The 27,788-nt window shown below is 42.3% G+C and overlaps 3 protein-coding genes across 3 annotated transcripts; 1 reads left to right on the forward strand and 2 right to left on the reverse strand.

Annotated features, from left to right (window-relative positions):
* Positions 1-3,310: 3,310 nt before the first annotated feature.
* cotl1 (coactosin-like F-actin binding protein 1) lies at positions 3,311-12,644 on the reverse strand. The gene is made up of 4 exons (XM_080438711.1): positions 12,236-12,644; positions 11,667-11,749; positions 5,485-5,642; positions 3,311-3,706 (listed from the first exon to the last, which is right to left on the reverse strand). Exons 1-4 carry the CDS (start codon positions 12,307-12,309, stop codon positions 3,596-3,598), a joined length of 426 nt encoding a protein of 141 aa, XP_080294837.1. The 5' UTR covers positions 12,310-12,644; the 3' UTR covers positions 3,311-3,595.
* A 1,747-nt stretch (positions 12,645-14,391) lies between these two features.
* Positions 14,392-20,191, forward strand: klhl36 (kelch-like family member 36). Its single transcript, XM_080438574.1, has 9 exons — positions 14,392-14,614; positions 14,879-14,962; positions 15,640-15,834; positions 15,938-16,060; positions 16,341-16,562; positions 17,052-17,357; positions 17,542-17,769; positions 18,084-18,241; positions 18,618-20,191. The coding sequence occupies exons 2-9, from the start codon at positions 14,903-14,905 to the stop codon at positions 19,189-19,191; spliced, it is 1,866 nt and encodes a 621-aa protein (XP_080294700.1). The 5' UTR covers positions 14,392-14,614; positions 14,879-14,902; the 3' UTR covers positions 19,192-20,191.
* Positions 20,192-20,360: 169 nt separating this feature from the next.
* Positions 20,361-27,780, reverse strand: LOC308092581 (aldo-keto reductase family 1 member B1). The gene is made up of 10 exons (XM_080438575.1): positions 27,587-27,780; positions 26,888-27,064; positions 26,542-26,658; positions 26,182-26,259; positions 25,401-25,517; positions 24,294-24,406; positions 23,408-23,495; positions 22,678-22,761; positions 21,512-21,594; positions 20,361-20,768 (listed from the first exon to the last, which is right to left on the reverse strand). Exons 1-10 carry the CDS (start codon positions 27,668-27,670, stop codon positions 20,735-20,737), a joined length of 975 nt encoding a protein of 324 aa, XP_080294701.1. The 5' UTR covers positions 27,671-27,780; the 3' UTR covers positions 20,361-20,734.
* Between the last annotated feature and the right edge of the window lie 8 nt (positions 27,781-27,788).

Below are 27,788 nucleotides of genomic sequence, written 5' to 3' on the forward strand. Positions count from 1 at the left end.
GCAGTAAACACACACGAGAGAGAGAGAGAGAGAGAGAGAGAGAGAGAGAGAGAGAGAGAGAGAGAGAGAGAGAGAGAGAGAGAGAGAGAGAGAGAGAGAGAGAGAGAGAGAGAGAGAGAGAGAGAGAGAAAGAGAAAGAGAAAGAGAGAGATGTTGGGGGGTCCCAATACAATGACAACAAGATCCATTATAGTCCGTCTAGAACGCAGCTTCCGTGTTCAATTTAGAGCGTTTTGGTCACAAAATGTTGCAATAGCTTAACATGCTGCAATGAAAACCTGATAATTAGGAAAGAAAGAGGATTACTTCGGCAAAGAGCAAGGAAAGCTGCTCTGTTTAGGACTAAGCTTACAGTAAATGCATGTCATTTTGTCACCATTTGACCATTATAGGGGAACAGTAATGGAAATGTGATAGAACTAACAATACAGTTCTTTTTCATTTCGGACAATATTTGAACTGTGATAAAGGTAGTGGTACTGTATGGTGTGTTCCTGTTCATCTGCCTAACAAAGTGTGTTGTTTGTTAGCCGGCTTTCAGGCTGGCTGGCCTGTTGGGAGTCAAAGAGCACTGTTGCTACCATTGTGACAAAGACTCATTTTAATATCCCCAAAGTAATCAATCTCATTAATATGGTCCCCTAAGACACCTTCACACCTGTTCCAACTAGACTCTACTCCCACACACTTCGGGAACGTTTAATTATGAGTACGTTATTACACACATGCACTCACAATACACACACTCACTAAGCCAAACAAGTCAAATGATAGACATAGCTTTGTAGAACAAGCTTAAACTGCATTTGTGAATCCCACAGATTAAAGCTATGAATCAGCTATGAATGCAGAGTCGTCATTATGTAATCAGCTATTAGTCCCCCATACTCTACCTCCCCCCATGGTTGACTCACAGACAACCCTAAATCCATGCCACTCTCTGACAGTCACAGAGCTGCTGTAACACAATCTGAGAGAGGGAGACAGCGTGAGTCAGAGTCTAGTCTTTTACTCAACAATCAGCCCATGGCAAACTTTGAATCGCAGCACAGCTGGGTGTCACTGACTGTCCTAAAAATAATAATAAAAAGAACACAGAAACTGTCGCTCACAATCAGAAAGCATTACTACTTAAGATTACTTAATTGTTTTTATTTTAAACCTGTCCCAATCCTGACATCTCTCCTCCTATTCAATACGGTCATACACTAACTGCCCCAAATCTCCCTGGGGAACCAACTGAACTAAACTGCACCACATTATATAAAGCAGCAACCATGAAGCTTGCTCACTATAGATTAAGCTGTAAGGCAGACTAGCTCACAACTATTGAACAAAATAAATGGTTGAGAGAGAAAGGTGGGGTGAGGGAAAGGTGGAGAGACAACAGAGAGATGGGGGGCATAAGGGGAGGAATGAAGGAAGTGAGGGATTGACAGGCTTTAGGTCCTGAACATTTCGGGATCACCCCCACCCTTTTGGGGCCCTGATTGGCTGAGCGTGACAGTAGTGGTGACCATGACAACCCATGAGAGTCTTGTAAGCTCCCGGAGACAGTTGCCATGTGTACTCTGGAGCTGTGTGCACCCCCAAAGAACTCCCATTACCTCATCATACGCCAACTGAAAGAGTGCCCACCAACGACACATCCAAACTCATTTAACTTATTTCACACTTAACCAAAGAACATTTTCTTTCCAGGCCAATAAGAGCTGAGAGACATACAAAAGACACTTTGAGAAACAGATTTTTGGAAAAAAACAACATTGTTTATTCTGAAATGATTGATCTTGTGCCCATTCAGGTCCTTTTCTTTTTTTTGAAAATGTCTCTTCCTCCAATTTCCAAGATAGCATTGCTCTCAAGAATAAAACCAAAGGTAAAACTCTTTAAAGAAAACAAAAAAAAATCTTTAAAACAAAACCAAAAAATGAACATGAGAGCAGAGAACATTCCTTTGGGGGCATTTGGAACCAAATAAAATGAGAAATGCTACAACCGAGATTTGGGACAGCGAGCCATGCGGCAATCTAAATCCCATCCCCATAAGTGGAGGAGAGCCAATCACAGTGTAGTGTCCGCAAACTCCCATGATGCCCCTCTCTCCATGGGAGATTAAGGCAGTCAACACAGTAGGGTAAAGGATGCATGGATACCTTTAAGAAGTGGACTGTGAGATGACAACTCTGCAAGCTGATTGGGTGCTTGCAAGACCTCCATTCTTGAATTCTGAAAGCTCAAACTACATGCCAATTAGTAAGTCTTTTTTGCCTTGCAGATTATTTTTAAACTATGTTTAGTTTGAAACATGTCAGCCATTTCTGTATATTCCCAATGCCTATACTTCATGAGGTAGCACGCTGCATGAGCTTTTGGACATGGCTGTGAATATCATTTCCTCTCAGGTATTCTTTTTCACAGATTGTTTTTTCACAGACTGGTTGCTTTCGCAAAAAGGGTAATATCTATAAAGAAATATCAGAAACTGATAAGAAAAAGTTAAGTAATACATGAGAGGGAGATTATAATTATCAATCACTCCACTGCTTACTCAAGTCTGCAATGTTTGGACTACAACCATCAAGGAAGTTAGCTTAAAAAGCACTAGCGTGATGATAATAAAGGAAGACTAATCAGAAACAAAAGGCCTCTTAGAATAAGTAACAGAATAGTTCCTTTTAGAGCTGCAGTCTAAACACAGCAACTTGGAAAGCGAGGGAGAGGTCTTACCAATTAATAATGCAAGCTCACAAGAAGCAAGACGTGAAACATATTCTTCAAAAATGGAGATCTGTCACCCATAGGAACAGAGCATACTCTGAGTCTGACTTCAAAGGAATGCCTACATATGAAGAGTTCCAATTCAAAATGAGATATCCACCATTCTTTTGTATATTTTAAACTGTGACACATTTGGCAATATGAAAGCAAAAGTCATTATGAAACACGTTGTTTATTAAGCTGTCCTAATCTTTTATAAAATGATACAAATTTACATTTTGCATTTGTGAGATATTCAGAAATGTCAGAAACACTTTTACTCCATATAGCTGATGATATCCTCATTTTGGAGTGAATTCTTCAGTTGTTTACATTTTTACTTTAGAAAATTGTTCCTGGTAAAGATTGGCCCTGTAATGTAGATTTCATATTGCTGAGTGTTCCTTTAACTCTGCTGCAGCCCATGCTGAGATGATGAATGTGAGATGATAACTTACAGCACAGTAGATGGCCAACTATACTCTGACCGGGGAGAGGGCAGAGCAGAGAAGAGTGGGGCTGTTTGTTTGCATTGATGTGTATTATGAACGTGTGTGTGTGTGTGTGTGTGTGTGTGTGTGTGTGTGTGTGTGTGTGTGTGTGTGTGTGTGTGTGTGTGTGTGTGTGTGTGTGTGTGTGTGTGTGTGTGTGTGTGTGCGCGCGTCACATATTGAAGTGTTGCAGCACCAGACCCCTTCAGCCACCCTACCTGTCCCTCTCCCCAACAGGTAACACCCCCACCACAGGCCCCACCTAAAAACGCCTCCCCCCAAACCAATCAAACCTTTAGCCAACCGCACCCCCCACCCCCCTTCCAGTGGACTCTGTGTTTGTTCTACTCCGCCTGGGCGTCATAGTTGGCTCCGCCTGCCTTCTTCAGCTCCTCCCGGATGTAACTCTCGTCCAGTTCCTTGGCATCGCTGATCATGAACTCCTTGGCAAAGTTCTGGAGAACATAACACATACAGTACGTCAACATCCAATGTGTGCAGCGCTGTTAGGAAATAGTACAGATGTTTTTGACACCGGTCAAAAGGGTCATTGGACAAAGTATATATTTTTTACTTTTTATCTTTTATCTACTTTCTCAATTTCTCCCAATTTAGTCATCAGCAATCCCCATGTATATTGCAGTCTCTGTTACTGCCAAACCCCACTGTTGGCCTGAGGAGGTTGAAGACCAGTGGTAGACCAGTGGTTTTCCATTGCACACCAATGGGCAAGTCAAATTCTCAAGGTGCACCAATATTCATAGTGAAAATAGCAAATATACTAGCTCACAACACGTTGCACCACAACACATTGTGAGCTTGTAGATCTGCTATTTTTGTGGTGAGAAAATGCTAAATTTTTGCCTATAACGACATGCCCAAAATAGGGATGCCAGGTTAAAGGAGAATTCCGGACATTTTAAGTGTTATCTTTGATGTGTCGTTACTCACCTACCGACGTAAACAGTGGCATTGTTTATTTCAAGAGATTCCCCTGTCGTCATATTTTCAACACCCTCCGTTGTCATAATGGGAGCGCGTGTCATAGGGAAATTCGTCTATTATAACCGATGCAAAGTTATTTTTTTCTCTACTACTACTCATTGTGGTGTCTCATGATAGTAAAACATGCAGTGAAAGTTCCTGAGAGGCTACCGCTAATGACGAACGAGCTAACGCTAGTTGCTTGTTTCTCTCCCAGAACCTGGCAACTTGGTGTTGCCATGTTGAGAAACAAGCAACTAGCGTTAGCTCGTTCGTCATTAGCGGTAGCCTCTCAGGAACTTTCACTGCATGTTTTACTATCATGAGACACCACAATGAGTAGTAGTAGAGAAAAAAATAACTTTGCATCGGTTATAATAGACGAATTTACCTATGACACGCGCTCCCATTATGACAACGGAGGGTGTTGAAAATATGACGACAGGGAAATCTCTGGGAATAAACAATGCCACTGTTTACGTCGGTAGGTGAGTAACGACACATCAAAGATAACACTTAAAATGTCCGGAATTCTCCTTTAAATGTGGTTCAAATATATTTTTAGGGTATAGAATTTGCCTATGTATTGGAAACGTCCAAAGTACTGATACAGTCAATTCTAAAATAATTAATATTTTTTGTATAGATGTACGGTATATATTGCAATAATAATTTGTGGTTGTCACAAAATCCCAAGGCACACCTGTACACACTGTTTGGGAACCGCTGGTGTATAGAGCAGTGATTCTCAACCTGTGGGTCCCCAAATAATTTTGTCCCCAGATGATTTGCTTAATGTGCAACATTGTTTTCTCACTCAACAGTTAAAAAAACAAATGTTGTATACAGGGTATCTGCACATTTCTAAAGTGACAATTTAAGGACTTTTAAGACCTTTTTAATAACGCTAAATATATAATATTACCTAAGAGAGAGGCTAACATTGTGGAAAAAAGCTGACAACGGCTTGCGTCTATTAGATCGTCTATTTTCCAAGTGCTTGTCAGGGTGGGGGCTCCCCAGTTCAAATATAATTAATTTGGGGGTCACGCCCTGAAAAGGTTGAGAACCACTGCTGCCTTTCACCTGACAGCGAGGAGTTTCACCAGGAGAGCGGTTGTTCACACCATCACTTGCTAGTGCAGCGACAAGGACACATTCCCCTACTGGATGAAAGTAGCGGTGTATGATGCTCCGTTGCTTTCATCCCTGCTTTCAACACAATACGTGAGACCCAAGACATACTGACCTGCACAATGTCTTTGACCAGTGACTTGTCAGTGCTGACTTTGGCACGTTGAAGTCCACTGATGTTCTCTCCTATCCAGGTGATGAGGGTGAACTTGGCACGTTTGCTCATTGCGTCCCCTGTTGTGATCCGCACGAAAGCGAAGAGACGAGCGTCATCTGAAGTAAGAAAGGAGCAGAGATGCGGTGAGTGGGAGCTTTGCCGTGGTACACGATAGGGAGAGGAGATTGAGCCGTATCAACAACAAAATAATCCTTATAACACGTTATTAATCTAAAAAGACAGAGTGAAGAGGAGAACAGTCAGAGAAATAGACAGCAGGAGTGTGAAATGCCCGTGTGTGTGTGTGTGTGTGTGTGTGTGTGTGTGTGTGTGTGTGTGTGTGTGTGTGTGTGTGTGTGTGTGTGTGTGTGTGTGTGTGTGTGTGTGTGTGTGTGTGTGTGTGTGTGTGTGTGTGTGCGTGAGAGAGAGAGAGAGAGAGAGAGAGAGAGAGAGAGAGAGAGAGGGACAGACAGAGAGAGACAGAGAGAGACAGAGAGAGAGAGAGACAGAGAGAGAGAGAGAGAGAGAGAGAGAGAGAGAGAGAGAGAGAGAGAGAGAGAGAGAGGGACAGACAGAGAGAGACAGAGAGAGACAGAGAGAGAGAGAGACAGAGAGAGAGAGAGAGAGAGAGAGAGAGAGAGAGAGAGAGAGAGAGAGAGAACAGAGGTCAGACTGGGATACATCTAGCAATTTCTCTGAGCCAAGCAGAGCAGATCATGTGATGATGTACTACTAGAGCCTGGCCGATATACCGGCCATTATTTGACGACATCAGTACTGTCTGGCAAGTGGCAATTATGCTGCCGATATGTCCTGATATTTAACCACTTTCAACCTGGCCTCCCTATTTCATGTTGTGAGCTTGTAGATCGGCTATTTTTGAATAGGGCTTAAAGGTTCGATGACATTCATTTTCACTTTTTTAATTTGTTATGTTTTTTGGGGGGGTTTATGACCTCAATTACACCCAAAAAATCTGAACTTTGAACATTCAGTGGATTTTCTGTGGTCTGGGGTTTTCTGAATAATTAGGCTGAAAAGTAATCTGAGCTTGGCCCTTCGACAGTGAGGTCACAGTCGATTAATCCCGCCCACTCTCCTCCTTGCCCCTCCCCTCCCCTATCCTTTCCTTTGGGGGGGGCGGAGCAGAGGCGATGATTGACAGGCAAAATCCCTCACCAGCGACACCCGCAGGCAAAGATTTCTTTTTTCATTGCAGTTGAAAAGGCTTTAGAAATGTGAGACAAAAACACCTACAGTGGATCACTGGAGTGGAATTTTCAGTTAAAACTTTTTGTACACGTTTGAAGGACCAGGACAAAGACTCTGAATGTGGTGTAAACATGAATGTCATGATACCTTTAAGCTTAAAATAAAGTTCAGTTTATGTGTATTTTATGTACTTGTTTGCTTATAAGTTAAATGTTCTGAAATAGAAACTCAATTAATTAAATAAAAACATTCGTAATCTGTGGTCTAAGACTCTCCAAAATTGGGGTCGGCATCGGACCCAAACATTTGGCTCTATAATGTACAGCAAAATGATGGTAAATGTTGCCGAATAATTCTATCACCACAGCCCCTCCAGGGTTATCAAGGTATCGTATCAAATATGAATGTTCACAACCCAGCCTAACTATCATTTGCATTTCATCCATTCTTGGAATAGAAAAGTGAAAATAAACTTTAAACTGTGATCACAGGATGAATTAATGTATGTCACAGCAATGTATGGCAAGTTAGTATTATTCATTAGCAGAGTGTGAAATGGGCCGCCATTGGTATGGTGTAAGGTAAGGTTAAGGTACCGTAGGAGTAGGACTGAGCAAATACTGGCCTGAGTCATGGTCCCATTACTACTGAGTGCCTTAGGATAAATGATAGGAAGCAAAGTGGCAACTGTTCCTTCTGTGTTTAACTTTACTTTGTCACATGATGGTATTGCTCCTGTTGAAAATCTCGTACTTTCAGCGAGTGGCACTGTATGTGACTAAGTAATTAGGCTTTACACCACACACACGCTGCAGGACGTACAGCTGCAGTCTGTCTGTAGTGAAAGCATTTGACCTCAGAGATGTAAAAATAAACACAAAATGCACAAAGCAGCTACATGCAGGTGTGGTGGTGTTGAATAGAGCTTGTGTAGCCTCAAGCAAATGTCTTGACTAAGGGTGTTATTTGGGGGGTTTTTGTACTCCAAAATTGATATTTAGGGATCATGAATTTGCACATTCAGATGTATGTTGGTATGGCATAGGCTAGTTTGTCATTTACCACTTTATTCAAGAAAATTGTGACTGATGATCAATTTCTTCCTGTTTGAACAACGAACATATTGTTTTCACTTATCTTTATGGATTCATGTCATAATAAACTTTAACCACTGATAATATTTGCAGGTGTGAATCAATAGTGATATTAAACACGCGGGCGCGCACACACACACACACACACACACACACACACACACACACACACACCCCACACCACACCACACCACACCACACCACACCACACCACACCACACCACACACACACACACACACACACACACACACACACACACACACACACACACACACACACACACCAATGTAAGTATATATCTGTGTCCCAGTACCCCTGTTGATACAGAACAACTTGAGAGACAGACAGAGAGCATCATTGTCTTGTTTCTGGAGGACAGACAGTACGTAGTAGGGCTGGATGATGTGTGGATCAAATCTAATATCATTATATTTTTTTACCAAATACTGTACCTCAATTTAGATATTGTGACAATCAAGAGTTATAGGCCAAAACATGAATCGGCCTGTTATAGCGCCAAATGTAGGGTGGCATTTCTTCCTTGGCCTAGGGGGAACGTGTATGCAAAGTTTCACGGCAATTGGACGCTGTGTTCATGATTTGAGGCATTTTGTTAAAACGGGCCACTCCTGCAAACTTTGGAAGCCAATCTTAGCCAATCAGGATAAAATATGATAAATCCGACAGATCCGTCTTGATCTCATGACTATAGCAATAATGTGTACCAATTTGCGTGATGTTTGGACAAAATCTGTAGGAGTAAAAATAATCTGCGTCCTGGTGGCGCTATAACATGCCGATGTGAAAGATGTGGGGCAGAAGTTCTGCTCTGGCCTCTAGGGCGCGTGCGTGCCGATCGGTCCAACAGTGCCGGAGATTAGCTGTACACAGACAGACGGACGGTCGGATACACAGATGGACGGACAGGGGCGAAAACATAGTCTCGGCCATGCCTTGATTTGATTGATTAAAAACAGGAAAGTACGACCCTCCATACTAAAATATTATGATATCCAAAATCCCAGATAATATCAAGTCTCATATCACGATATCAATATAATATCGATATACACACTTGCCCAGCCCTAATATGTAGCGTGGCAGCTATAAGAGAAAATAATTCATGCCTGTGTCAGACTTTGATCATACACTTCCTGGCAATAGTGAATCACCTTTGCTGTGTGTGTGTGTGTGTGTGTGTGTGTGTGTGAGTATGTGTGTGTGTGTGTGTGTGTGTGTGTGTGTGTGTGTGTGTGTGTGTGTGTGTGTGTGTTGTGTGCGTGTGCGTGTGTGTGTGTGTGTGTGTTTGTTACATCTCTCTTTCTGTATGTTTGTCTCACGACACGTGCCTGTTTGTGTTTGTGTGTGTGTAGTGTAGTGTGTGGCATGGATAAACCTGCTTGTAATAACATGTTTCAATGATTGATTGTGTATGTGTGGGCGAGTTTTAATGGTGCCTGCCCTGAAGAGCATCAGTGCAAAGACAACATTGGGCTGTTGCAACACCATTGCTCTGCTAAAGGCCCCAAATCTCAAACTGGGATGAAGCCGTTTTCTGTTTGGGGGTGAAAATTTGTCATCAACAGTAGGGGGTGAATTCACTAATACTTAATTCACTCGTTTCTGTAAGTTAGTTTTCACTCAACACATATTCCCAAGACACATTTGCAGATTTGCATGCATAATGTACTGTATATTAATGAACACACATGCTATGCTGGTGTGCATCTCTTGTGCCAAAATATGTATAAGCAGTCTTAAAAACAGTTAATGTCTTTGACCTAATGAAAGTCTAGCACTAGACCATCAAAAATATTGTATAATGATGAATCCAGGTCAGAATTTGACCCTATAGCAGAACAATATGTGTGCCACTGAACAATGTCTGTGCCACTTTGGTATGCTGCATTTATAGATCAATGACACTGACACAATACTGATTTAATGTCACTGACCCAATGTTAAACTAGCAAAACTCTTGCACACCATATAACGACAGTTGCGTAGGAAATAAATATATCCCATTAAACTTAGTATTTTCATTTGAAGATAGTGTGCAGCAGTTTAGCTTTTTGACCCATTGACCCAGTGAGTGTTAGACAGGAGTATTGTGGCTACTTACAACCTTCTAATACAGTATATGCATATTATCTTTATTTCTGTGTGACCGGCTGATAAAGAATTTCCTGGCATGACTTCAGGAACACTCACTCTGAAATCAGTCCTGTTGTGCATTAACAAGCCTAGTCATTGTTAAACCATCTTATCAGTGAAAAGGGCCATTGCTAACTTCACCACCTTGCACCTTACCTACCTACTGACGCACACACACACACACACACACACACACACACACACACACACACACACACACACACACACACACACACACACACACACACACACACACACACACACACACACAACTACATCAACACACAAGATTGACCTCTTCTTTGACTATATACTAATGCTATCAGAATGACATTGAAATAAATATAAATGTGTATATTACTGAACAAGTCCCATTGTACATCTATCGCTTTCACTGCTATTGAAGCCTTGAAGGTAGCAGGTTACTCTGGTGATTATTGTAAAAGAAAGCCACAGAGAAGGAACTACTGCTAAAACGAAACCTCTTGACTGGAGCCAGCCATGGCACTTCCTTTGCCACAGTCTTCCTGGTCTCTCTGTGTTTCTGATTACTTCCCTTTAAGCAGTGCTGACACAGCAGACAACTCTAAGCACCCCAAAAACTGCACTGAGACTCCAACAAATGATGATACAGCAAAAAGACAAGACTGTTTCGGTAGAGAGCCAGAGAGAGAGAGAGAGAGAGAGAGAGAGAGAGAGAGAGAGAGAGAGAGAGAGAGAGAGAGAGAGAGAGAGAGAGAGAGAGAGAGAGAGAGAGAGAGAGAGAGAGAGGGGAAAGAGAGAGCAAATTAGAGGGTGGTGATTCCAATGTCTAAGGCACAATAAACAACGAGAATGAATCTACATATTTACATACATATTGCCTGTATACATTGCAGTTGAAAGAGAGCCAGAGCCAGCAAATGAATAGCAATTGAATAGGAATGCTGGTTCTCAGTAAAATGTGAGGAGGGTTTGAAGGACTGAACTGAGATGAGACTTCCCCCTTTCATAAAGGCCTCGAAGCAGACAAACAGATAGCTCCACTGCATGCCATGTGTATGTTTTGCAGTCTATGGCACAGGTACCAACTGGGCTACAGCATCGTAATAAATAATCTATTTCAACATACTGTAGGAATGCTACCCCCGAAACAGAGCAGCCCTGAGGCCTCTGCATGGGCCCCAGCAACACTGAGCATCAGTGACAGCATGAATTTAAGCACCACGCCCAACATTTGAGTAAACGCGAGAGGGGGAGAGCGGGGGAGAGGAGAGAGAGAGAAATTCCTGGCTTGATAGGACCCGTACCCTTTTCCATCCAAATTAAGGTTCAACACCTGATATAAAACCATAGTGTGCCGGGTTATAGAGTCCTTTCGGGTATTTTGCAGAGAATATTCTGCAGTACGAACCATTTTTGTCACTTTAAATGTATATGAGTTGTACTGTCGTGGCAGTGGGTTCAGAGCATAAAGAGTCTTAAAAGATTAGTGTCCTTACAAGTCAAACCCTCCCTCAAGCTGTGTGGTATAGTACTATGGGCTATGATGTAACAAGTGCAGTAAGGCTAAGGGAGCAGTAGACCACACAGCTTACCAACAAGAAACACGTTTACACAAAATTGTGTTGTGTGCACCCCTTTGACACAAGACCTGCTGTCTGTAACATAAAGATGTGGGATTAAACTTTGGGCCTTACCTGTACACTGAGACTTGAATTCCGCATAGTCGGTCCCTTGCCCTGCAGGCACGATCACAGAACCCTCATATTTAAACGAAGCCCTAAGACAAAAATGTGTACATTAATGTGATATTCCATTTTTTATCGGATCTATGATCTACACAGACGCACCCTCCTCCTCCTCCTCCTCAGATAGCATAATGCCTCTAATATTCTAATATTATCCACTAGCCTATAGATAACAGAGGAATACAAAACCGGGTGTAGTCTATGCAAGGTGTCTGGTTATGTGACAAATACGTGTCACCACTGTCCCCCTCTTGGATATAGGACAAAGGAAATTACTTCTGCCCGATGGGCCAAAATAGTGCTATTATCTGTGACTACGGAGGTACAACAGCATCTAGCGTTCAGAATACTAATAATGTCAAAGGATGGGCGAATGAATGAGACGGCTTTGATTTATTTATTATTTAAAACCAGACCATTTTGACCACCCATTGTTATAAATCTAGATACGCACTCAAGACTGTACCAAAAAAAAAAAAAAACGTAGACTTGCCAACTAAAATAACCCCAACACTCACCAACTGACATCGGTGTTATCGTCTCTGACTTGGTTATAAGCATCTCTGCAAGCCTCTTTATCGATCGTGGTCATTTTGGATGGAATTAAAGTGGACCCGGACAGTCAGCAGGACACACACGGCGGCAGGGACAGATAGTCGAAAGAAAAGCGGCTGATCGGGCGGAGAGGAGAAGTGAACAATCCCTTCAGTCCAGAACGAGAAGTGCTCTCTATGTACAATAGACTGTCACTCACTGTGCTGTCAGACCTAGACCCGGTAGCTGCTGACTGGAGCTGCTTCTTGCACCTTTTTTTTAGCACTTATCTTCACACACCGATCATTTCCTATAGAGAACAGAGTCTATGGGCGTTGGTGATGCTTGTCAATCAGGTTGCTGAACCCCCTGAGCAGAGAGAAGTCCCCAGACGCAGGATTCACCTCCTCCTCCTTCGCAGTGGTCAATGGAGGGAGATTTGAATGAAATCCTCCCTTTCCCCTCTATTGTCTGTTTTATTGCGTTATGTCGCCACCTAGTGGTTTATTAATGGACCACCAGTTTCGTCGTGAACAAAGGTTTTTTTTACGGTCCTGTTGCACAACCGCAGTCACTTCCTACAGAGAGCTGTGTGTGTGTGTGTGTGTGTGTGTGTGTGTGTGTGTGTGTGTGTGTGTGTGTGTGTGTGTGTGTGTGTGTGTGTGTGTGTGTGTGTGTGTGTGTGTGTGTGTGTGTGTGTGTGTGTGTGCGTGCGTGCGTGCGTGCGTGCGTGTGCGCGCGTGCGCGCGTGCGTGCGTGCGTGCGTGCGTGCGTGCGTGTGGGCAATGAATAAATTAACGACTGTCTGTTGTCAGAAATATTGCCATTGAAATATCTATGTGTATTCCACAATAAAAGGCCCGAGTGGGTGTGAAAACAGGCAGCAACAGCAACACACGCATGCGCGCGCGCACACACACACGCACGCACGCATGCACGCACACAAGCACACTCAGCACACCATATGCAGCACACAGCCACGCATGCACACACGCACATGAATACCAAAACGCTCGCCCCAAAACAGTATAATCATAATCATGACTACAATTTATTGTTACATTTTAGTATTTCTTAAATTGTTGTTAACACATTACATTAAATGTAATAGATCGGTAACACATGTGTAATAATATCGGCGTATTTCTATGTAATTGGTTATTATCGCAATGGGATATGAAGAGAGGAGCGTTCTAAATGTCTCTATTAGCATGCACGCGATTATGCACATAATAACCTAACTGTACCTTTTAACCAGTGGTGGAAAAAGTACTCACATTTTTTACTTAAGTAAAAGTATCAATACTCCAATGTAGAAATACTTTGAGTTTTTTTAAGTAAAAGTCCGGAATTAGAAATTCACTGGAGTAAAATTACAAAGGTAGACTATTGGTATCAAAATGTACTTATAAAGTTCCAAAAGTACTCATTGTGCAGAATGGTATAAAAATCTGTTGAAAATGGCAAATCTACAAGCTCACAATGCCTTGTGAGCTTGAAGATCGTCTATTTTCAAATAGCCGAAATATACCAAGTGGTTAATGTATGTTTAGTAATCAAAATCTAAATCTAAAAAGTAACTACAAACTAAAGTTTTCAAATAATTGTAGTAGAGTAAAAAGTACAATATTTTCCCCAGAGATGTAGTGGAGTAAAAGTAAAAGCATAGAAAATTGGAAATACTGAAGACATTTAAAAATGCCTCAAACTTTTACTGAAGTACAGTGCCTTAAATACTGCATTTACCTCCATGTACTGTATCCCGGCCCTGTGGCTTAGTTGGTTAAAGCGCCTGCCTAGTAAGCAGGAGATCCTGAGTTCGAATCTCAGCAGGGCCTTGTTTTCTCTCTCCATGAATTGAGTAAGTGGGGATTCCATTTTAGCCAATGCGGCTTTTCAATCCTATTTAGTTGAGCTTGTATTGTGAACTGTACTTCCATGTGCTTTTTTTATCTGCAAACTTCTAAACAAAGTATACAATCAATCCAAAAAAACGGTACTAAGTGCAAGACACGCAGACCGTTGTGTAACATTGTTGTAACCTCGCTGTTCTTGAATACTCACCAAGCTGATTGTGATTGGTTGACTCGGCGCTAATGCTCAATTCTCACTTCCGGTTACTGCAAAACATACAGTTACACAGTTGCACCAGCTAGCTTACACATTCGCAGCAAAACTATGTTTTACAGGGATATGCGTCTCTAGAAAGTGGACGTTCGTGTGGTAGGCTACAATGAATTTTTGATAAATTGTCTGACCTTTACACTGGAAGTGTCATGTAATCAAACTATAGACTGCTGTAAGAAGATGCTTCTCCTCGATGTCATCTCCTCGTCCTAACTTCACTCTTGAGAAGCTTTTTGGTAAGACCTCGATCTTTACCAAGAAACTATAAAATAAAATACAAAATTACTCTTGCAGTTGCATGTCCTTTGTTAAACATACTCTCTCTCTCTGTGTGTGTGTGTGTGTGTGTGTGTGTGTGTGTGTGTGTGTGTGTGTGTGTGTGTGTGTGTGTGTGTGTGTGTGTGTGTGTGTGTGTGTGTGTGTGTGTGTGTGTGTGTGTGTGTGTGTGTGTGTGTGCGTGCGTGCGTGCGTGCGTGCGTGTGTGTTTGCTGTTCACTTAGATGATGCCAAATTGAAAAGCTCCAATGGAAAATGGAAAATCAAGCCGTGTCTCACGGCCACAGCGGATCAGTGGATCCTCCAAGGTAGGAGCTGTGACTCCACTTGGAACCCAAGTCCCCCAGGGAACCGATCGAGGTCCCCCAGGGGTCTATACTAGGCTCTCCCCTTTCCCCTCTACACTAAATCTCTTCACTGGAAATAGCATATCTACAATCTCTACAAGCTTGTGGACTTGTAGAACTGCCATTTTCACCAAATGCTAAGCAAGCCCCACATTACTAGGGATGCTAGGGTTAAAGTGGTGAGGATTGAGCATCAGTCTATAACGGGGCATCCTATATGCGCCTCAGTATAGTATCTTCACTCAGCAAATTATTTGCAGAAAATAGCAGAATGATTACTGTTTGAAGAAAGGTCTGACAGTATGTTTACGTTTGCAGTGGTTGTAAAGATTTATTTAAAACAGACACTTGAGATAAGCATATTTAAGAATTGAGTGAAATGCATGTAATTTCTTTGGTCAAAAATACAATCTAAACTTTAAAGTTGATATTTACATAAAAATAAAGAAGCATCAGTGCTTAGTAGTTCCAAGTTATTGTGCTGCTGCTGGAAGGACTTACACTATTAACATACTATAATACCCTCATCATCACATATCACATAACACATATCACTAATCCTAACATAATTAAAGGTTGACCCATGAGTCATGACATTAACCACCATAAGATAAAGGTTTGCTGTCTTGTTGTGGCAGGTGTTTCGTTATGTGGAGCAGTCCACAGTGCTGTTACAGGGTCTTAACGAGCAGCGGCAGCATGGCCAGCTGTGTGATGTGGTGCTGGTCACTGATGAGCAACGTCTCCCGGCTCACCGGGCTCTCCTGGCTGTTTCCAGCTCTTACTTTCATGCCATGTTCACCGTCGGCATGAGAGAGGAACGTCAGACAGAGGTGTGTATGTGTGTTAGACGTCCTTGTCTACTTGTCTGTCTGTCTGTCTGTCTGTCTGTCTTTCTTCTGTATTCTAAATCTCTGGCTATTACTTTCTCTCTAGGTGGAGCTGCTTGGGACATCATACATTGGCCTGAAGGCTGTGGTGGACTTCCTTTACAGTGGGGAACTGCCACTGGATGGAGGGAACATTGACTATGTTCTGGAGACTGCTCACCTGCTACAGGTAAGGAAGCCATCTTTTGGCCGTTGTCTGCTAAAACGTATTGGACATTTATGTTTTCAGGCCGCTTTGCTGCCTGAGAATCTAGTTGCGCTGAACAGAGCACTATGTCACGCGAAGTCTTGACCGGATTTGGCCACTAACGTTTGTAACCCATTTGTAACACGTTTGTGACCGAATCTGGCCAATCAAATCACTAACAGATCTCAACAGGCAAAGGTACACACAATGTAATTGCAAAATGTTAAATCAGAATCATGCCTATGATACACCTCTCCTTTAGGTGTGGCAAGTGGTGGACTTCTGCTGCCAGTATCTGGAGACAGAAGTAAATGAGGACAACTACCTCTACCTCCAGGAACTGGCTCTCCTCTACAGTTTGGAACGACTTGATGCTTTCATCGACCACTTTGTCCTCCAACGTTTTGCTACGCTCTCGTTTACTCCAGACTTCCTTCGAGACATGCCCATATCGAAGCTCACCTCCTACCTCTCCAGTGGTCAGGTACTGTTTTATGTCAACAGCATGGGGCATAGTAGCCGTTCAGGCTATTGGACTCTCCTGGACAGCCCTCTGATCAGTTAAAATGTGCAGTTGGATATCAAATAGCCTAGGATAGTGAATATCAACCACTCGTCTTCAACTCTATTACATTCAACACCCAAAATAATCTCCACACTTGTGATTCAAATCATTAAGTAGCGTTAATCCTGGGGGACATCCCCTACCTACTCAGTCTACTCTAGAACCATGAGTCCTGTGTTTACAACCAATGATAAACTGATTGAACCAAATCAAATACACACTGCTTTAGATAAAGGATAGTATTCCTGACCATCATAAGTGAGCATTTCTTTGTCTTTTTATCACTCATGTCCTGGTCAGCCTGCCGAGTATTAAGTCTTCAAATCAAGGAGACAGTGTAATAGTTATCTGTTGTACATTACTACTTGATTTTTATTTTTATTTTTAAAGCTCATGGTCTGTCATCAGGTACAGCATGAAAGTGAGCAGGCCTTACTCCAGGCATCTCTTCAGTGGCTGAGTCAGTCTCCTGACCGCGCAGCCCAAGCCAGGCATCTCCTGGCCCACATCCGCTTCCCTCTGATGCCAGTGGAGGACCTGGCTGACCGTGTGCTGCCTGCAGTGAGGGCCCTGTTGCCAGGGGAGGCCGGCTGTGAGGCCTTGGTGGATGAGGCATTGGGATACCATACCAGGCCCAGCGCGCAGCCCCTGTTACAAACGAAACGCACCACTCTGAGAGGCGGAGTGGAACGACTGCTGCTGGTTGGAGGAGAGGTAAAGCTAATTCTCGATGATAATTTTTTTCCCCCTCTTTTAAATAAAAGTGTGTGGAGAAAAAGGATATCTTAATGACACAAATGTGTCAGCAGCGTCACCCTAAGTGACCGTAGCAGAGAGTGTCAAATCATGGTTTCTGTGAATAGCAAAAATATAAGCATAATGTATCCTTAATTTAAAGGTTTCTGAGCGAGGAGAGGAGCTGAGCTCAAACGTGTGCTGGCTGGATGGTGACACTGGATCCTGGGAGGTGGAGACACATCTGCCTGCAGAGCGGAGCCACCACTGCCTGGCTGTACTGGGGGGGTTCATCTACACTGCTGGAGGAAGCTCCTCCAGGGACAATGGGGGGAACTCGGCCTGTAATCTCCTATACAGATATGACCCACGCCACAACCAGTGGACAAAGGTACTAGGAGACAGCTGAACGGTGGTCACAAAATGTTTTAAATGCGTGTTCATCATAGTAGCCGTCCAAAGATCCTTTTGTAGTTGGATATCTGTAAACTGCATCATCGTACTCTTTGGCTCAACTTGTAATGTTCAGGAGAGGCAGTAGACCCAGAATTGCTACAGGAACACTGTGCCTGTTATCATCACAGGTTTAAATCATGAGCCTCCCTCTGTCTACAGTATCATCATATATTATTATTTTTCTGAGTTTCTCCTTTTTTGTTTACTGGGAAATAAAGCAAGAGCTCTGATCGTATGTTGTGCTTCCAGTGTGCTGCAATGAACGAGCGGCGTGTGGACTTCTACTTAGGGTCGATGGGGGAGTGTCTGATCGCTGTAGGAGGGAGGAACGACAGCGGGCCTCTGGCCTCAGTCGAGGTGTATTATCCAGCTGAGGACTGCTGGTCCTACGTTGCAGGACTGCCCAGGTATGAACCATTGACAGTATAAATTATGAACATGATTACACTGCTATAGTTTTGATTTATTTCATTTCATATATACCACTTTGCATAGAGGCCAAATCTAAACTAGCATAGTTTAGAATAGAACAAGTCCAGAATCCAGACAGACTGCTGGCCCGGGTTCTTAACCGAGGACCTTCGCTGTGTCTCTGCTCACTGTCACTTTCAAAATAACAACAAAAAAGGTCCAAATTCAAGCGGATTTTCATGTGGGAATGATCAGCAGACTTCCCTGAAGAGTGGATTTTAAGTTTTGGGTCAAAAGAGAGTACAACAAGAGATGGTTTGTGGATTTATTTTTACTTTAGTATTGGAGATATTTATTGTCTTCCTTTGCTAGGTTCACCTATGGCCATGCTGGGACTATCCACCATGGTGTGGTCTATATTTCTGGCGGTCATGACAACCAGATTGGACCGTACCGTCGAGAAGTCTTGAGCTATGACCCGTCACGGGGCAGCGACAGTTGGACGGAGCGCACGCCCATGTCTATGTCCCGGGGCTGGCACTGCATGGCCTCCCTAAACCATCTTATCTACGCCATTGGGGGCAGTGATGACAATGAGGACTCAGTGGAACGTTTTGACATCCTGGAGGTGGAAGCCTTCGACCCACGCACTGAGCAGTGGACCCGCGTGATGCCGCTGATGCAGCCCAACAGCGAGGCAGGGGTTGGGGTTTGGGCGGGGAGGATATATGTTCTGGGTGGCTACAGCTGGGAGAACATGGTGTTCTCCAGGGCCACACAGGTATACGACTCTGACAAGCGGCAGTGGGCAAAGGGCCCGGACCTGCCCAAATGCGTTGCCGGGGCATCGGCATGCGTGTGCAGCGTGAGGCCCCTGCCACAATCACCTAATCCTGACCGAAAGAAGATGGGACACAGGGGGAAAGGAAGGCCATGTCACACTTGAAGACAATGATATAGGAATCTTCTCTCTTGGTGGACATGCACAGGAAAATCTGGAGTGTTCTTTTAACTTATTGTGTACATTTGGATCTGTAAAGGAGCCAACATTGTGTAGCTTTGTTACACAAAAAGATAAAAAATAAAATAAAGAGATGTGATTTTACTTCGGTAATAAAAATGTCTAAATCCCCCATATTATACCCTGAAGCATAAGTTATGTTAAGACCACTGTAACCAACCATGGCGTCAAAATAGACAGTGATTTTAAATTGGATAAACGGATAAACACTGTTATAAAATGTGCCTTCTTCCAGCTAAGGCTTTTATCTAAGATTGTCCTTTTTTTGGGTTATACATGTTTTTATTACAACCCGCCTTAACTATTGTAATGCCCTTTGTTGGTGTTAGTCAGACCTCCCTGTCACACCTACAGTTGGTCTTAAATGCCTGGTCTCGCCTGCCTCCCTCCACTGGCTCCCTGTACATGTTAGGATTCATTTTAGATATAGTTTTTAAATCTTTTAATGGGTTTAGTACCAGCATTCATCTGACCTTCTTAAAACATAGGTCAAGGTCCCTGAGATCAGCTGACCGTCGTCCCCAAAATGCTCAAGAACAGGGGAGTTGTAGCCCCACAACCAATCCATGTCAAGCTGGCACCCACACTACCAGTTTTAACACATCTTAAAACAACTTTCACTCCTTGGCTTTTAACAGTTTGAGAGTTGTAACTATGTTTCTTACAGTCTTATTGTTCTTGACTTTGGTCAACTGTTTTTAAATGTGCTTTTGGTCAACCGTTAATTTTTTTTATGTGCTTTATAAATCTGCGGTTGACCAGTTTGACAAGCTTCTCACTCAGTAACTGATCTGTAACCTGAGTTTTTGTTAAGGGTCATCCAGCAGCAATGCTTCGATTTTATGTTTGTATAGAATAATATTTGATATGTACTTTGATGTGATCAGTATCGTTTATGTACTTTGATGTGCTCAGTATTGTTTAAAACGTTTCAAAGCTACCATTTGATATGTCATTTTAAGTATTAGTAAATGCAATCAGAGCAACAGGATTGCACTGTTCCCAATGTATTGCAAAATGGATTTTATTCATAACACAGGAAGATGATTTCCCAACAAAAGGGGAAGATACAGTTTAGATATTTACATACAGCATTTTTCCATATTAATTAAAACAAAAGGGGGCAGATACAGTTTAGATCTTTACATACATTATTTGTCCATATTAATTACATTTAACTTCACATTCACAAACCTACAGTTAGATGCCATTATTCGCACAGACTTCAAACTCTTATTTTCACTGTCATATTTCATAGTGTGTTTGTATTTAGGTGTTCCATTTCAGGCAAACAACTTCTTGGTGGAATACAGTGTGAGTGAGGTTGTAAAACCAGCTATGCCAAGCCTTGTTGATGTATACATTACAAGCAGGTAGATTCAGATATTCTCTCTGACTGATTTTCATTCATCCTGAGCAGCAGTGTTTGTTATTCCCTGTAGAGCTCTCTTTCCTTCTTCAAAAAGCCTCATTCAAAAGGGTAGTATGGATGAGACTTCAGTCTATGAAACAGACATGGCATTAGTCTGGTAGAGAGTATGCACTATACAGAATATTGCATAACGCCAGAGCACTATTAAAGGATGTCACCCTTTTTCAACCTATCTTCATATAATTGGTCCGACTCCTCACTAAGGCTCATTATGAGATGGCACCAATCTACTCGCTCTGTGTCTCAGGAGAGCTGTGGACTGTTCAGAAACCTGCCTACCAGTGACATAATCAGTTGTCAGGTTTGGTCATTTCAACAAGATTTAAATGTTTTGTATGAATGCAAGAACAATGGCTTCCATTTCAGCATACTAACTTTACAGGATGAGAAAGGCTGCAGTTTAGATTAGAATCCCTGCTGATCATTGGTAGGCAGGAAATTGTGTCCGAAAGTGTGCCATCTTATAATGAACATAAGTGAGGACACATTTCACAATTTAATGTGCTGGTACACAGTAAAATCAGAGTTAATTAAACTCTGAAAGTGTAAAGAAAAATAATAAAACCCACACTCATATGCTCCAATACAATTTATTCGACAACATTCTGAGCCTAGGCTCTTCATCAGGTCAAAAAACGGACGAGTCTAGGCTCAGAATGGCATTGAATAAATTGTGTTGAAGCATAATGCAGGTTTTTCCTTTATGGTCATCTCTGACCCAGCACCTCAAAAAAGTGCATTAGCTTTTGTACTCTGTGTAAAAATTATCAATCACTCAATCAAACAAACAAACAGGGCTGCATGTGGTCTTACTCATTTTCGGTGCAGGCCTTCCATCCTCGGTTCAGTGCTCTCATTGCCTTCATGTCATCTTCAGTCAGACTGAAGTCAAAGATCTGCACACAAGAACATGTAAATGGCTTTACCACAACATTTGACATGGAGTTTAACAGGGACATTAACAAGGATGTTTTCACTGTCGAGAATGTGGTGCACAATGCATGATGAATGCCATTTCAGGATTCATTACTACGTTTTATTTTATTGACTCAATACATCAGTTATGACTCTGATACTAGTCCACAGAGTCTGTCATTCAGTAACTGAGAATACTATGGCAACTTGATGCATTAAAACCAACATAGACCTGTGACCTTTAACTGGCAATTCACAACGTCACAATGCTGGCAGCTTCTGACTGAGCAGCGAGCGAGTTTCAATGCAAGGTCTATGAAGACGAGCTTTCCCACTGCGTCGGGACGTTGTATATATTGAGCATTGAGACTATGGGAGTACTTCTGCTGCGTTCTACCATTAATGCAGCAAGCTCTCAAATGTTTATTTCATGTTTTCATCCGCTGCGGAGGCTGAGAAATACCTGTACATTTCTGTTGTGAATTTTGACAATTCTGTCAAATGTTTTAGAAAACTAATTTTTTTATTTTTAGTCATTTACAAAAACGGCTAGGTTTTAGAAGTTTATCTTTTATTTGTATCGGCATTGTGTTGTTGGCTGTGGTGTTTTGCTTTTATTTGTCAATAGAAAATGTGCAAGATCAAAGTACGAAGCACACAGATCAGATAAAGGAGTTGTTTTTCTAACTGAATTTGATGTGAATGAACTCTGTTGTACATCTACAGCACGTAGGCCATGTAGGACGATGTGGCACAATGCCTGGTGTGTGACTTCTCAGAAATCACCTTCATGTCAAGTTGGCCTTTATTTTGGGACATACTGTACAGTCAGTGGAACAAATCTGAACTTTTTTCAGGAGAATTAGGGGAAACCCTGCTGTATGTAGGCCAGAAGAAATCACATAACAACAATAGTGCTGACTAATGAATCTACCAACGGCTCAGAAGGAAATAGGAAGCGGTGACATAGAGATAATGAGAGAGGTTGAAAACAGAGTAGAGAGAACAAAACAAAAATACGCGGAGGGTAAGAAGAAGAGAGAGGGAAGGGAGAGCCTCGTCACCTTGGTGTTTTCAAGGATGTGATGAGGTTTGTCACTCTTGGGGATGACAGAAATACCCTGCTGCACATGGTACCTCAGTAACACCTGAGAAAACAGCACAACAGTCATGGCCAAAACCACCCACACACGCACACGCACACGCACACACACACACACACACACACACACACACACACACACACACACACACACACACACACACACACACACACACAATTGGTGTAAAGTAACTAAGTACATGTACTTAAATACTGTACTTACTGTAAGTACAATTTTGAGGTACTTTACTGGAGTATTTCCAATTCTCAATACTTTTATTTCTACTCCGAGTACTTTTACTTCCATCTCAGAGACAAATATTGTACTTTTACTACACTACAATTATTTGAAAACTTAAGTTACTATGTTACTTTGTGGATTTTGATTATTATTACAAAACATACATTAACCACTTAGACATAGACATATGATTACTTGTTGTGTGAAAGGGTACATTCTGCATAATGAGTACTTTTACTTTTGGTACTTTAAGTATATTTTGATGTCAATACTTTTGTACTTTTACTGATTACCGGACTTTTACTTGTAACAGAGTGTTTCTACATTGCAGTATTGATACTTTTACTTAAGTAAAAAATGTGAGTACTTTTTCCACCACTGCACACACACACACACACACACACACACACACACACACACACACACACACACACACACGAGCAACGTAGACCTGTGCAGGGCTTCGTCTATGTTTCTTGGCTATGTCTCCTATGACTGGGTCCTCCAGAAGCTTCTCTGGGTCAGTGTCTCCTCTGTGACTACAGGACACAGACAGACAGGATGCTAAATCATCTGGGATTCGTCATTCACACAGCTCAGACAGAAAAGCTGTTTCAGCATGCTGTCCTAGTGCACTGGTTCTCAACACCGGGTCTGGGGACCAGGGGGGTCCAAACGAACCGCTATGGGTCTGTAACTTCTGAGAGTGTACACGTGGAACCATTTTGTATCTCTCCCTTACGGATCCATTTGGTTTCATTTGTTCACTCAGAGTTAAATGAACACAGAAATTTACGGTGTAAATCCATTTGTACACTCTCATAGAGTTACAGACCCGTAAGTTACAGACCCGTAAGGGTCCATTTGGACCCCTGGCGGGCCCCGCACCAGACGTTGAGAAACAGTGTACTAGTGTAATATACTTCAAACGTATTCACCTGACTTCACCCTGGCCGCATCTTAAAAATACATAAAAAGCAGAAATGTGTCAATCTGCCAACATGCCGATCTGTTGCAGCGGCCTAACCCACTCTCCTGTGAATTTTATTTGGCTGCCTCTGTATCAAATTCAAACTTTAATTGCAACCATGGACAGTTTAAAAATCAGATAAAGCTGATTAAGCACAGCATTGCTATTGATCAGTTAAGAGGGGGCTATGCAATCCACGGTTCTTCCTGTTCAAACTGCCCTACATCCGCAATATGCAAAACCTTGTTTCAGAGGGTTAAATGAAAAGCAGTATCCAGGTTCAAAGATCAAGAGAGATATGTTTTCTATACTAATCGTCAGTGTTTTCAAGTAAGGGTTAGTTATACTGTACTGCAGGCTGTCTCACAGTTCTGGGGGTCTTGCCGGGGACCCAAAGGGGCTGTAGGCGGTGAGGGCGATGTTCTTGGATTTGCAGAAATCTATCAGCTCAGTCTGTGTCAAGTAGGGATGAAGCTCCACCTTGAAGTGTGTGACCAACAACATGTAAGAATGTAGAATTTGAGCTGACCCAGATTCAATTTGTTGCATGGATATTTTCACTATTTGCCATATAACAGAAGTATATAGGGCTTAAGTGGTTTCCTGTTCTACCCCGGATATGAACCCGGGTCTCCTGCCCAAGTACTGAAATTCTTACCGCTGACCTAATAGAGCCTGCCTGCTTGCTCTGGGGAGAACCAGAAACAGGTCGTGTCCAACCTAGACACAGGATCTAAATGTCTCAGTAGACGAGCAGGGAAACCAAATTGCTAATTGTATAAATTGTATTGTATTAATACATATTGGATAAAATACGATTTTATTCACAATTTATTTGTTTTACATAATAGAGCTTTAAGTTATGAACCATGGCAAGTCGGAAGGTTGATTTCATCTGCACAAAATGTAATCTTCTGAGTGGTTATACAATACATAAGGTGGGCAAATGTGTGGAAAATGCCATGCATTCAACTGAAGTCATTCTACAATACATGAGCACCTTGAGGCATAATATGCTGTAAAACAGCATAATCCCCCCCGGAATGCACCCTCCTTTTGCCTCGTAACATAACAGATTACACCCTGTCAGTGTCAGAGTGTAAATGATATAAAGAATGTTGAATACTTTATTAACATGCTTAATAACAGTACAGGTAATACAGTCAAATGTTATGCTACAAGGATAACACAAAAAGCCCCAGAGGCTCGTTTCCAGTGTGGTCCTTTGTACTCAATTCATCAGTAATGCATATAATACAACACAATACAAATATGCTACAAAACATATTATAATGAAGCTCAGTAGAATCATAATGTATATTTACAGAGAGAGAAGGGGAGGGTGGGGGTCAGGGGATTCTACTATCAAGGTGTTCAAGGAATTAAACTATGTTCACTTGTATTGTGATAAAAGTAATTATTTTAAGATAGTTTTGAGTTTGGCTAGGGAGTCGAGCTCCTTTATGTCATGTACCTGATTGACTGCAGGGGTGACTTTGGACAGAGCAAGAAGTCTCTCCAGCTGCAGGATGTTGAAGTTGGACACACCAATGCTCCTCACTTTGCCTGTGGCCTGCAGGGCCTCCATCCCCTGCAACACACATAACAGCAAACAGTAGACACACATTTAGTCCACAAACCAAACACCCAATATTTGCCTTCTCTCTGCTGTGACCTGCAGAGTCTGAAAGGCTTTTAGCCTGATCTGTTCAGTAAATTATGGTGGTATTTAATCTTTTGTCCATATACTGGAGGTTGGAAATCCAAAATGTATTAACCCAAAACAAAACCCCAGGAGGTAAGTGCTTGTTCATAAACCTCCATGGTCTTCTTGAGGGAAACATCTCTGCCAATCTAATGCACTTTAGTCGCTTTCTCAGCCACACCTCTACCAATTAGGGTACAGGCTGAACAAAACTCCTCCCACCAACCAATGTGACAAGTGGAATACGTGCCCATTGCCCAATCTGCATATTATGAAGATTAAAATGAGTAATTGAGAGAGAGAGAGAAAAAGAGTGCGGGAGAGAGAGAGAGAATAGAATAGAATAGAATACTTTATTTGGCAAGCAATTAAAAGCAACAAATCATTGTTTCAAAATTGTTTCCACTGGTCCATTAAAAAGAGAGAAGAGAGAGAGAGAGAGAGAGAGAGAGAGAGAGAGAGAGAGAGAGAATATCTCTAGATCAACAGAGCCAGAAAGATGAGAACAACCAATAGACAGAAAGATAACACAGATGTATGATGTTCTTACCCTCCACACATCTAGATAGTCAATGTCAGAAGAGATCATCTCTTCGTCTTTCACTGGGAAGAGCCCATCTCCCACTTTCTAGAGAGACATTTTGTAAAACGGTTGATATCACAGGTCATGTAAAAGGTCTCAGGTATGCAAGATTTCCCAAACAAACTTATTATGTATTTCCACCTGCATGCAAGTAAGACGAAATACTAACACTAAATGCTTTATGTCCATAGTTTGTATGGGCTGCAGAGTTAAATCTTTCCATTCGTTTTACTTATTTTGCCTTTAGCTGTATTTACCTCTCATAGATTTCAGAGATCGCAAGTCCTAATTTTGCAGTATATTAAATGTCTTATCAATAGATCCAACCTTAAGGCCAACTGGGAAGTGCACCAGATACAGGTCCACGTAGTCCAACTGCAGGTCTTTCAGGGACTTATCCAGGCAGAGAGGGATGTCATCTGGTGCATGATGGGTACCAAACAGCTGTAAGGAGGACGGCAGGCAAAAGTTCACTGTGGGTTATAGGCAAGCCATGACAGGCAGGAGAAAAATAGATAAAGATAGGAAATGCATTGAATGTGTGGTTCTAATACGGTATAAATCTAAGTCTTTGGGCACTTAGAAAAGCGTATAAATCTGAGATATTATTATTATTATTATATTTATTATCCTGGCCTCTAATCCATGTCTCTCCTGTTCACCTCTCTCTCACCTTACTCACGATGAACATGTCCTGGCGCCTGATAATGCCCTGCTTCATCTTGGCACACAGGGCCTTGCCAATGTCCTCCTCGTTGTAGTAGCAGTAGGCCGTATCTATGTGGCGGTACCCTGCTGCAATGGCTGTCTCCACTGCCCCCTGGACCGACGTGCGGGGCAGTGGGGAGGCCTTAAAGTAGTTAAAAGGACACAAATAATTACATGAATGTGTGACAAATTTGGGGATGTCTATCAATGGTTGGTGTTGGTCTCACGAGTCGTCAGTGACCTTCATGTGAGCAACAGCCCAGGTGGTTAGTGGATTCACCAACTGTAGATAAGCGTGAGACCATTCTATCAAGACGTGTGTCCCTACTGAGGTTACAGTTTTTGGCATAAAACTACTTTGCATTTACTATTGTAAACTTAGTGCACTGCAACAATAGTGCCGTAAAGTATCTTTAATTATCACACGTTTTCTGATTGTTTCAGGGCAAGTCATAGAAACAAGAAAAGGCTCAGAGAGAGAGAGAGAGAGAGAGAGAGAGAATAAGAGAGGGAGGGAGGGAGGGAGAGAGAGAGAGAGAGAGAGAGAGAGAGAGAGAGAGAGAGAGAGAGAGAGAGAGAGCATGAGAGACAGACAGACAGACAAAGAGACAGACAGGCTAGAGCATTAAACTCATATTAAGCAGTGTGTCTCTAGGGTAGGTACCTTCCATGTCCCCAGACCCAGTGTGGGCATGCGTGTTCCGTCATTCAGCTCTATGGTCCTGGCCACCTGTGCGTCCTCCTCCATGACGTGTGTTTACTCAAACAGACCTTCGAGCAACAGACATGAGACCTTCAGGAGTTTTCACACTCACACTTACTACACACAAGCACACACCCACACCCATGCACACACTCTTTATCTC

This window comes from Gymnoscopelus braueri (assembly GCF_963280865.1).
Source record: "Gymnoscopelus braueri genome assembly, chromosome: 9".
NCBI classification, from domain to species: domain Eukaryota; kingdom Metazoa; phylum Chordata; class Actinopteri; order Myctophiformes; family Myctophidae; genus Gymnoscopelus; species Gymnoscopelus braueri.